General features: G+C 38.8%; 1 protein-coding gene across 1 annotated transcript in view; it reads right to left on the bottom strand.

Annotated features, from left to right (window-relative positions):
* Positions 1–12,012, bottom strand: part of LOC128509954 (leucine-rich repeat-containing G-protein coupled receptor 6) — an 89,449-nt gene that overhangs the window by 55,045 nt on the left and 22,392 nt on the right. Inside the window, exon 2 of the mRNA XM_053481853.1 lies at positions 1,249–1,320. Coding sequence (XP_053337828.1) covers positions 1,249–1,320 — 72 coding nt within the window. The remainder of the gene's footprint in view (positions 1–1,248; positions 1,321–12,012) is intronic.

Genomic DNA, 12,012 nt, shown 5'->3' with positions numbered 1-12,012 from the left:
AAAACTTTCTACCTTGAAGGTATCCAAGCACTAGTGAAATGCTGGGATAAGTACTGTACATTACTGTAACAGAAGATTATATAGAGAATTAAAGGGAGTTTTTTATGGTCAGAGCTGTGTTTTTTCTTTTTTTTTTTCAATCAAAAGTCCTGGTTTGACTTGAAGGATTTATATGTTTTGGCCCACCGTGTAAAATAATGTAACCCGCAAGAATCCGAAAATGTAAAGAAAATTGATATATCTAAGAAATATTTGTGAATTACATCCTTAAATACAACAACTTAAAGATTTGATGAATTTATTGATTTTTATTTTTTATTTTTTTGCTTATTTGACTGCCCTTTGAGAGTAAGCTATACTACAATTTAAAATCAAACCAACAAACAAACACATTAAAGGATTTGATTGGCTGTGAAACAATGTAACAGTTTGTATGCCATTTGTATAAACTGAAAAATGTAAATAAATACATTTATTTACAAATAAATGTAACTTATAGCAATATTCTGTTTGATTAGTTTTACTTACTTTAGTTTTTTTATTTTTTTACCCTCAGGTGGAAAATAATGAAATATTTTATATTAAAATATTAAAAATAATATAATTTTTAATCCTAAATCTTCCATATTTATTTCTTAATATGATATAAATAATCCTAAATAACCAGTATAACTCTTTCCAGCCAAATTTTGTATATCCTTCTGAGCTTCTGGTCCCTGCAGCCGGCGCTGCCGTACATTCCTCCCGACGTATCTGTTTTTAGTTTACCAGAATGCTTGGCAACTCTTTGCCCATTATCCTTGACATATCTGTTATAACGCAGTGCCTTCTTCAAATCAGTTCTGGAGCCTGAGGTTTACTTTACTTGATTTTTTCCTCGTTTTGGATTGTTGTCTTGTTGCATGATACGCCCATGTTTAATTTTTAACATCTTCTAATTTTTAGGACAGATTATAAAATAGGGGCATTTTTTTAAGAGTTGAAGAAGGAAATCTAAAAATCAGGAATATATAAAGAATAAGACATGTGACAAGGTTATAACGACTCCTAATCATACATGTGAGGTTTTTTGTTGCTCAACATGCATGGCTTTGTTTGTAGGACAGCGAGAGCAGAGCTTCTGCCTCACTGAATCACATCTTGCTGGAACCAATCACACATAACCGATCCTGACCGATGCAAGGCTGTAGCATTGAACTTTACTTGTTCATTTGTTTACACAAACGCGTTAGGGTCACACACACTTACAGTTCGGTGAGGAAGGGCAGGTTGTGGAAAGCGTTTGGGTGGATTTCACTGATGTTGTTCATGCTGAGATCTCTGCAGAAACACACACACACACACACACACACACAGAGGAAGAAAAATAGGAGTGTAAGGAAACATTTCAGGGTAAACAAAGTAAAAATACACTGGTTATAAACATGTGAAAGTTAATCATGTAATAAATGGAAGACTAATAAAGTTATTATTAATGTTCAGACCAGAAATCTCTGGTTTGTGTTAAACCTGATTGAGATTAACGTGATTCAGAAACTTTGCTATGAATTGTGGCTTAAATTATGGTTTACGTAAAATATTTAACCAAAATAATACCATATGTTGAAAATAAAAGAAAATAAATCAGAAGATCAAAAGCAAAACAAGGGACGATGGCAAAGATATTCGGTAAAGGATGAAGATAAAACACATTATTTAAAAAATATATAACATATACGTATCACATATAAATTACTGCACAATTAAATTCTTTCCTCACGGATACCAGATTGGGGGCCGGGGTCAGCCTTTGGACCCAACAGGGTCAAGGGGCTTGGTCAAGGGCCTACAATGGCAACCTGGTGGCGCTTAAACCACCAACCGTCTGATCAGTAACCCACTGAGCTAACGCTGCTGTTTTTTTCTCCTTATGTATATTTATTTCTTAGCCCAGGTTTTCTGTTTTGTAATTATTTCCTTTTCATTCCTAGATGCTTTAAAACCCTTCAAACTTGCGTGACGTCGATACGTGTCCATCAGTGAAATAATTTCTTTTAGCGTTCCTGGAATATGGGAATGACGTCGCCAAAATGTAGAACTCAAAAGATGAGCATATGATTATTTTATTTGGTCATTGAAACAGCTGAAAACAACCAGAAATGTAACCAGCAATTTCTTTGACTTTGTGGCCAATTAAAAAAAAAAATCTTTGCATAGTTTTTTGTTGTATAGTTGGTTAAAATGAACTAAAATTTAATTCATCATATGTTGTATTTCGTGCTGAAAAAAGGACACGTCACTCTGTACTACACAATCCTGAGCCCGATATACAGTATGTTCATTAAAAATACAGGAAAACTAATGATGGCTAAGATGCTTTGAACTTTTCACATGATGAGAAGTCATTGTGTTGTATTCGTATAATACTAATACTACTATACTAGCTCATCAGATTTGCAGGATACTGAAGGAGTAAACCAATTTGACCTGCTACTGCTTCAATCTGGATCGGAAACCAAATAACGTCCGAAACAACATCTCCAAATGTTCTAAGAGCCGCTGTTTTTCCCAGGATCACCATCTCTACATGTGGAGCCTCTGACACATATGATAAACTGCTGCTGGACTAACTCCATCTCTCTCTCTTTCTCTCTCTCTCTCTGTGATTCATTTCCACCATCTCCTGCACCTTCAATCCATCTCCATGATATGACGAAGACTGCAGAGCATCGATTACTGTTTGTGGACTAATTACACAGTCGTGTTCTAGTATTTCATGCCAAAAAAGGTCATTGCCCAGAAGGATCCGGCCCCTAATTAAAGCATCTGAAATCTGGAACTGTCTTTCTATTATTCGTGTCTTTCCCAATTTCCCATATCATTAATTAACACGATGCAGATGCAGGCCTCGACTTCCTGATGGCGGGAGAAACGGCGAAGTACGTCGCTCGTTCGCTGATGAAAGACGCCGGATTGCGTTTCAGCCTTTTATCGCTTTGATTAACGACCCGAGCCACTCGCGCCGCACCTGTAAGATGTGACCCGGGCCGTCTCGTTGAGAGGTTCTGGAAAGAAAGAACGATTCAGGCCGAAAAAATTGGTCCGAAATAAAACATGTGGACTTGATATCAAAGACGGATGGTGCGCACCAGCACTTTTTAACCATCCATCAGAGAGAACAAGTAACATGGAGAGAGAAAACTTTCCATTGTGAATCATTGTTCAGCAGCTGGTAATTTCGGCCTTTCTTTTTTTAAATGTGTATGTGATGTGTGTGTGCTCATGTGTGTGTGCATGTGTGCGTATGTGGACAAGGTCAGGTTTCTGGGGGTTGTTTTCCAGATGTTTTTCTACCTTCTGTCTAATCAAGCCAAGTTCTTTCTGTCTATAAACTAGACAGCTCAGGAAAGACACCTTACCCATCATGCCTTGTGAAATGGAGTGACTGCAGGGGTGCTGCTTTAGTTTCAGACTCGATCCGTGTAGCTCATGTAGCTTCATAAGCTGGAAAGTATACCGTATAGCCAGCGTTTCACATCATTTTATCATGTGATTTTTTTATTTTTTTCCCAATGCTTATGTACTAATGGTGATGTAGTACCAGAATGTACTTGGGAATTATTTCTTAATGCAACAAGATGCATACTAAAGCTTTAACACACACACTTGATAGTTTCACCCCAGCAACAAGAGTACACCATTATTTCACAAAGTGCATGGTTTTCCCATACAGCCCAATCCTTTCAACAGCTTATCCAGTGTGGGTAAGGGGAAATTGCGTACATTTCATTTTTCTATCAACTGTTCTCATTTGTTTCTCCAAAATGCCAGTCACTCTAGGCTTGATTGGATTACAAATTCTCACATCATATTTAGCAGCCGGGCCGGAGTGTTGCATCTGATTTTAATCTAAACCTCCAGCGTGTGTCAGGTCCCCGGGAGACGTTTGTGTGTATGTGTGTGTGTGTTGTGTGTGTGCCTGCAAGCCATTGTGAATAGAACCAAACTGCAACATTACTTCATTTAGGTCCCAAAGGGAACTCATAACCAAGACCACCAACTATGAGAGGATAAACGGAGAGCTCTGAAAATATTCATCGCTGAGACTTTGATTCTCTTTTATTTATTTCTTTTGTCAGAGTGTCAGGCACGGCGAGGTGAAAAGCTAATTTGCACGGCAGGGCGTCTGGAAAACGTCTTATGGAAAAACAGGAGCGCGGGAGCAAGCACATGCCGGGCTGAACACCCCATGCTTTATACTGACACGGTGGCATGGAGTACACTCAAGACAACCCTGTAAAAAGGCAGGAAGGATTCTGACTCGAACAAATACTACATCACACACAAGACCTGCTTTTCATCAGCATGTAGTCTTTTTGAAATAAAAATGTGTAGAGTCTAAAGTTTTTGATGGTACTTCCATCTGTCCAGGGTTTACAGAAATCACACTGTACTTAGCTTACTTCTCAGGTGGAAATACATACTGCATGCAACACCTTTCTTGAGGTTTCGTGAGGTCAAAAACAACTGGAAACCAGATTAGACTATGGGAGAACATGCGAAAATCCAGGCAGACCTGACTTTAGTATTGAACCGTGGGGCTGATCCAACACCCTGACCATACAGCTTACAGACCATCTGTTATCTCTTGTACACTTTTTTGGGCACAAGCTCCAGCTTTTTAAAATCCAGCAAGTCTGTTTGTTCTTTTATGCACTCCTGTGTTTTTTCACATCATGGAAAGCATGGTTTAGTTTTTTCCCATAAGACATTTTACCATATTATAGGTACCATGGTCCTCTGATGGTACCGGTACCATTAAATATTCTGCCACGGTTTCATGAAACTTATTTGCTGATATTGTATGATATACAATATATCTGTATCAGTACAATATACTGATATATAATCATACCATAGTATATATCTGTTAAATTTGCCAGCCACTATGGTACACAATAAGTACCATGGTTTTCAACAAATTATTGTGGCACATGCCCTAGTACTCCCATGGTACCTAATGAAGCTTCACAGTACCTATTCTGGTACGCTATAAAGTCCAATGGTAATGTCTAAAGTTCCATAGTGATACTATGATATATGGTTTGATTTTCATGTTATTTTATCATCTGTAGTTATATGAACGCTGAACACTTGTGTCCTCGACGAACAGGTTGCTTTAGAAAGATTAATAAATCTGGCTTTTTTATGTGGTTCCTTTTATGGTTCCTTTAACAGGACAATCTGAGGAATGCTTTTGGTTCCGTTTGCTATAGATGTCACCATTTTTCCAAAGGTGTATTAGAAATGTACAGATACTGACTTAAAACCATGCCGACCTTCCCATTCATGGCATCCAAGACAGGCTCAATACATAATCCAGTATGCTTCAGTTACATCACTGTTCAATTACTCATCGACTTCAATGCAGCTATTTTTTTTCCACAGGCCGTACTGTCTGCTCACTGTAAGCATGACATGAGATGAAACTTCAAGCTAACATCCTGAACATCAGGATTCTAGGGATTAAAATCTAAAGTGATGAAGTCACTAAAGAAAACGGAAGGAAGGAAGGAAGAAACAAAGCGGCCGATGGATTTAAAGAGTTTAAACAAATTACAGCACAACGGTCCTCGGCAGATTTATTATTATAATGACTGCGCATTAATCAAAATGTCCACGGTGAAAAGCAGACTCAAAAACCCCAACAGTGACACAACTTTTGAAACAAAACCGCCTTTTTCCATAATAATAGTCATTCATATCCATCAGGATTCTATTGACAGCTTGTTTTATTTGAGTTGTTTCCATTGGGTGGTAATTCATATTCCTAAAACCCCCTTCCCCCCTCCCCCTTGCATAACATCTGCTGCTGTTTTTATTGAAATAATTACGTACTAACGTAAACCACATTAGTTTTTTCGGAGCCAGGAATGGGAATTAATTGGATCGAGTTCGAAGAAATGCCCGTTTCTCAGGCTCTGAATGACAAGGACCTACTAGTGTGGTTCCTAATAGGAGTAAAACTAGATCTGTATTTCTCCCTTTGTGTTTTGCTGTTTTCTGTGGTCTAATCTGATTGAAATAATTTACTTATTCAAGGAAAAGCATTAAAAATATAATAAAATGGCCCAAAGCAAAAGAAGTAAATACCACGTTATTAATTATATACCAGCAAACTGGTGACAGGATCATGGACATCCAAGGCCAGCCCATCTTGTTACTCAATAATCCCATTAGTGGAAAAAAGAAAAGTGAGATTGCCCATGAGATGGCTTTAATAAAATGTTTTTTTTTTTTATTATATTAACAGTTGACATAAAATACACAGAACATATATAAAATGCTCTGCTCAAGCTTTGTTTAGAACAAACAAACAAATAAATTAATAAATCAACAAATAAAAGAAAAAAACATAATTAATATGGGGACTTTTTTACGATGATGTAGGATTAATAATGCATTGAATTTTAACAACTTTTGGGCATTCCACAATATTAAATCTAACTCAAAACCTAAATAGATGCATGATGCTTCACTCATTAATCATTTAATATTGTAATTAATGGTAAATTGCTTTGATACAAGAGCAGTAACAGCCCCAGGATCATGCTGTCGTATGAAACTAATGCACTTATTGCACTACCTGTGCGTATGGCCACATCCCACCACCCAAGTGTATATTCATTTATATAACTAGGAGCGTGTAGTGTGTCATTCCTTACATAACAGCAGCTCTGAAAGTAGTTCCAGCTGCACGGCAAATCACAGAATAATAAAAAAAAATAAAAAAGTGAAAATGTTTGCATGAGAGGAATAAAGCGCTCCAGGATGTGCTGTTGTTGGAACATAATCAGCTTCGGAGTGCTAACAGGAATGTCACTTCACCACCACCCTGTACTGACAAATTTTATTCCTTCTTGAGTCTATTATGCCATTCTTTATGCCATTATATACAGTATGTTCGCATGACCTCAGTACACTTCGAGAGCTGTGCTATATCACTGCATGTAATGACACAACTTTCCTAACAGCTTTCTTCTTCTTATCACATGTGACATCGCACACAGGGGTTTAAATATCGCCCTGTTCACTATAACTGATGAACCTTACCGACACAAATTCAGGATTATATAACACACAAACCCACGCATTCGCTTTGATTTCTTCTCAGTACACGCTCCAAAATGTCCTGGAGGATTAAACATCTTGAGGAAGAAAAAAAGGAAAAAAAACCTTAGAGAAAACTATAGAGGCTGTATAAGATAGGAGGACATGACCAGACTGCTCTGTCGATCATGTCAAGACAAACAGAGTAAAAATAGACATCTTAGAAAAATGGTCTTTGAAGTGGCTGTGGAGATTTCATTCCACACTGCAGGTATGCTTTAATCCACCGTGCCCTCCCACTGACAACCTCCATAGTGCTGCAGGAGGGGTTTGAGCGAGACTGTGTGTTCATGCACCTCTCTGCACACACTCTTATCTGTGCATACTCACACACGCACACACATACACTCTTCAGTGCATGCAATGAAACGTTTTTTGGAAATAGTGACAATAGTGAAATTCTTTTGCAGACATGTCAGAGTTGTAAGATATCGTGTGATTCAGAGTACAGGATGAGAAATATACACATTAACACTATCACTAACACCCCAGAACCTCCCAATGAGCACTGGGTTAGTGATGAAAGTGTTTATTACTGGAACAGAATTGGTGTTCTCTAATATAAGCCAATCTCGATGCATCTAAATCCGAGTCCAAATACAGTCTTGAGCAGCCATGCAAAAAAAAATAATAATAATAATCTACATATTAAATTAAATTAAATTAAATGATGAATTGTTTTACTGCAAAAATTATTTTACTACCACAGACTGCGAAGTGTCTAATGTAACAACCTCATAAAATGTGGATGGAATTTATTCTCATGACTTGGCTTCACTTGTAATAATGCGGCTTGTACAGGATTGTAATTTGACTGTCTCACTTTTATCCCATAATAAAGCATTTCCATCCTGATGGGCGAGGTCTCTTCCAGGACGACTCCACCACCCTGCAGATGGCACGAGGGGTCAATGAATGGTTTAATGAGAAGGAATATAAGGTAAATCATTTGCCATGACCTTCACACTCACCAGATGAGAGAGCGACAGTGCCTCTCCACTTCTATTATCAAACCTTGAAATTTTTTTATATTAATAACACCATAATAACACCGCACTTTGCAAGGGATCTTATATTTATTTAGTTGTTAGGATTGTATTTTGTCAAATTATTAAAGAGAGTAGTATTGGGATTTTAAAAATAGACACCCATTCAGCTATAAACCTGCCTAAATTTTTTAACAATATCACAAATTTTAAGTGAGCATCTTTCTAAGTCTGGGAGAGAGAGCGAGACAGAGTGAGAAAGAAAGAGGAAAGTCCTATTTTCAAATAACACTATCATCTTTCCGTCAATCAAAGTTGTTGTTGTTAGTCTTTCGGCTGCTCCTGATGAGGGGTCACGGCGGATCAACTGATCTGCACAACAATTTGGCAACAAGTTTTATGCCGGATGCCCTTCCTGACTCAACCCTCTCATTTTCTTCCCACTGGCTGGGAATTGAACCACTAAAAGTAACACCAGCCAATCAAAGGTGTATGTTAGTTCTTTGACAGAATAGTGATTTTTTTTTCATCCTCTTTCTCCATTTTTTTTCCTCCAAAACAAGCTTTTGTTCTGGAAATCTAGACATCGTGTAGAGCAAGGATACAGAAGAGAACAAGGATACAAAAAACGCTTAATTTTCAAAAGCATTGGGGTCACAAACAAAAAATGGACTATTATTGAGGCATAAAGAGGAGGAAATTGCGGTGTAGATTACAATCCTGTTTTGGAAATCTTTGATGAAATCTTCATGGAGAGAAACCTCAAGACGTTTTTAGGTGAACTAAAGTGTGAAGGACGCAGCTGGTCATAAATCCATCGACTGGGAACTGGTGTACCCAAAACAAACAAGCGGATATACTGTATGGATTCTTTTCTTAACTGCAAGGCCATGTCCTACCCTGGACAGATTCATGAATTTGTGTCTCTGATAAGAACATCCAAAGTGTTGGACATGGTTTGGTATGGAAACGCCTTGTCTTCCTCGGCCTGTTGATGACAGAGCTTCATTCATCATCGCTAGTGGAACAATCTGAACATTGTTGGCATGTGTTCTATTTTTTCGCCTTTCCTCTGTGAACACACACACACTCGCGCGCGCACACACACACACACACACACACACACACACACACTTCCCTGCAGGTCAGGAGACACAGTTCTGCGCTTCATATGAGACCACCCTGGAGAGAACGGTGGGATTGACCGAACAAAGCCCCGAGATAAAGATGCCTAATTCATAGCTGTGAGGTGCCAAATGTGCCGCGATGAGGGTTTTTTCATAACATGCCACGCCTGAACACGCAACGTCACTAAACGCTGTGTTTTCCCTTACTTGTGACTTTTTACAGTGCATTTATTTTTTGTTTTGTTTTTTGTTTTGTTTTTTAAATACCTTCAGATCCTGATTCCAAAAATAAAAATATGCACTGCGTTTTGTAAAGAAAGACTGCTAGCATTCATTCCATTGTTTGATCTCTTCCCTCACTACCTGTCTTTTAACTTCTTATCTAACTGTAAATAGTGTATGTCAGTGAGATGATGTCATCGTAAATGCTTGTTGATCGTGCACAGTTTGGGGGAGACTGCAACACAAATTTGCTTTCCGGAACACAGTTCAGCATCACTTTATCCAGGCTACAACAACTGTATTGAAATGTTAATATAAAAGCAAAAGGGAATTAGATCTGGAATGGCGATGTTTAACAAGGACATATGAGTGTGATGAACAGGTGTCAACAAACGTTTGAGCATCATCATGTGTCCAGAATGTATTAGTTAAGCTAACTCCTTCATAGACTATAGAAGATCTGAAAAATGATCACCAAATATACAACCGTAAACTAGTGACAGGATCATGGGCACCCAAGGCTCATCTACGCCAACTTCGACCAAAGACAAACTTGTCCAGTTAAATTCCACAGAAAAGCCAATGAAGCAAAGACCACTGAAAAAGCTGGCCATGATAAAAAGATAATGGAACACACAGTGCGCTACAGCATGCCATACACGGGGCCCAACAGGCAAAGAGCCCAAGGCCATCAGCCCGGCCTCCAAACTCCCCAAATCCCAATCCAAACTCAGACCCATGGGATGAAACAGACAAACAAGTTGTACTGTATCCACAGAGGCCCCGCAACACCCAAAGGATTCGATGTCTGAGTACCGAGAGGTCTTGTGGAGTCATACCCCGAAGAGCCAGATCCGCACAAGGGGATCATGTTTTGCATTGATTGTATTGTTATGGTGGGTCGATGTATATTGTCTGATCCAGTATCGAGTATATGGATTAAAAAAAAAAACAATCTCATCAAATCAAATATAACACACCCAGAGGGGTTAGAGTTGCCCAAGTGACATTAGAGGAACACAACATAGGTAGTTTTAACGGTTTTAACGTCATGCTTGAAAGAGATGTGCACATCATACAGTATGCATTTTGTATTCAGGAGTACAAAGAAATATTGTGTGCTCTGATAATATTATCTGATATCTAAAATAACTAACTGATGCATGTTGTGCTCAATGACAATGTATTATAAAGGCCTAGCGTGAACTATGAGTGCTTTATGAATGAGTGCGTTAATGTGTCCGGTCCAGGATTACAGTCCATCCTTTTATGTGCAATTTCTAGCTAAAGAACAATTCCAGAAAATCCTACGCACATTCTACACACATATTGCAAAGAAAGAAACCTGACAAAGCAACCCAAAGACGGCTTTTTGCACCTTGAATAGTGGTTTAAATAAACATCCGTGCACCTCATCCTCCTCAATGAGAGGCTTAAGGACAAAATTGGTTGCTTGTTACATAAGTTCTGTCCTCATGAACGTAACCGGAGGTGGATGAGTCTGAAAGGAGATATGGACCGGATCGACCGTGACAAAAAGAGGACGAGCAGAAAAGTAGGTGAAAGGAAAAGAGCGACATTGTTTGTTCTTCCTGCGGTGGTGAAAAGGTGCCGCGGATTAGCATTGTGCTCACACAGACACAGGAAGGACAAGGACACAATACACACTTCCCCTCCTTCTGTTTTTAAAGCAGTGTCCTTCTTTTCTCCCTTTTTTTGAAGCACCATCAAGCTTCCTCAGATTTGTCTGCTCTCTTTTGTTGCTGCTCTCTTTTCACCTGACTTTATGACACATCACACACATACACACGCTGAAAAGGGAGGGAAGGAGGGAGAAGAGGAGTGTTGTCTTTCTTTCATGTGTTCCATCTAAAGAAGGAGAGAGAGAGAGAGAAAGAGTCAGATGTCTGGGTGGTTAAATGGGATGTTTAGTCTGTGGATACGTCATGGGAGCTGCGTTTTACACTCCGCTCTCCCCTCAGGGCGCTGGAAGGATGAACTAAAACACGCACTCGCACACACACATGGCTGGAATTACTTATTATTATTGCTCATCATCATTTTCAGTGAAGCCTGATCCCTCGGATGAGTAACTCAGAGCTCTCTTTCTGTGTCACTGCGGCTCCTAATGTTTTTGCTCCTAGCGACATGAGGAAATCAAGGACTCTTTATCTGCTAAATGTTCGAAAAACACAGGACTCAGCATAAGGACGCAACATGCAACATATAAACCATAAACCACCACGCTTACATCATACCAGGAGCATTTAGTAAGGATGTGTGCTGCGTCAGTCTCGCAGTGACTCAATATGACCCGAAGAGTTAGTGTCGGTGACAAAACTTTTTCCCCTTTGCAAGAATTAGGTTAGCTTTTTATATTGGTGCTGAGAATAAAATGTAAAAAAAAATAAATAAAAGGGAAAACATCTTTGGGGCATTTGAATGCACAGTATTGTACCATGTGTTGCTTAGATTTGTCAGATTTCTGCATCTTAACGCCATACTTAAAAAGTCAATAGTGCAACTCC

This window comes from Clarias gariepinus, chromosome 22, assembly GCF_024256425.1.
Source record: "Clarias gariepinus isolate MV-2021 ecotype Netherlands chromosome 22, CGAR_prim_01v2, whole genome shotgun sequence".
Lineage (NCBI taxonomy): Eukaryota > Metazoa > Chordata > Actinopteri > Siluriformes > Clariidae > Clarias > Clarias gariepinus.
Note: the sequence above shows the minus strand (reverse complement) of the source record. Positions and strands in the feature narration are given on the sequence as shown.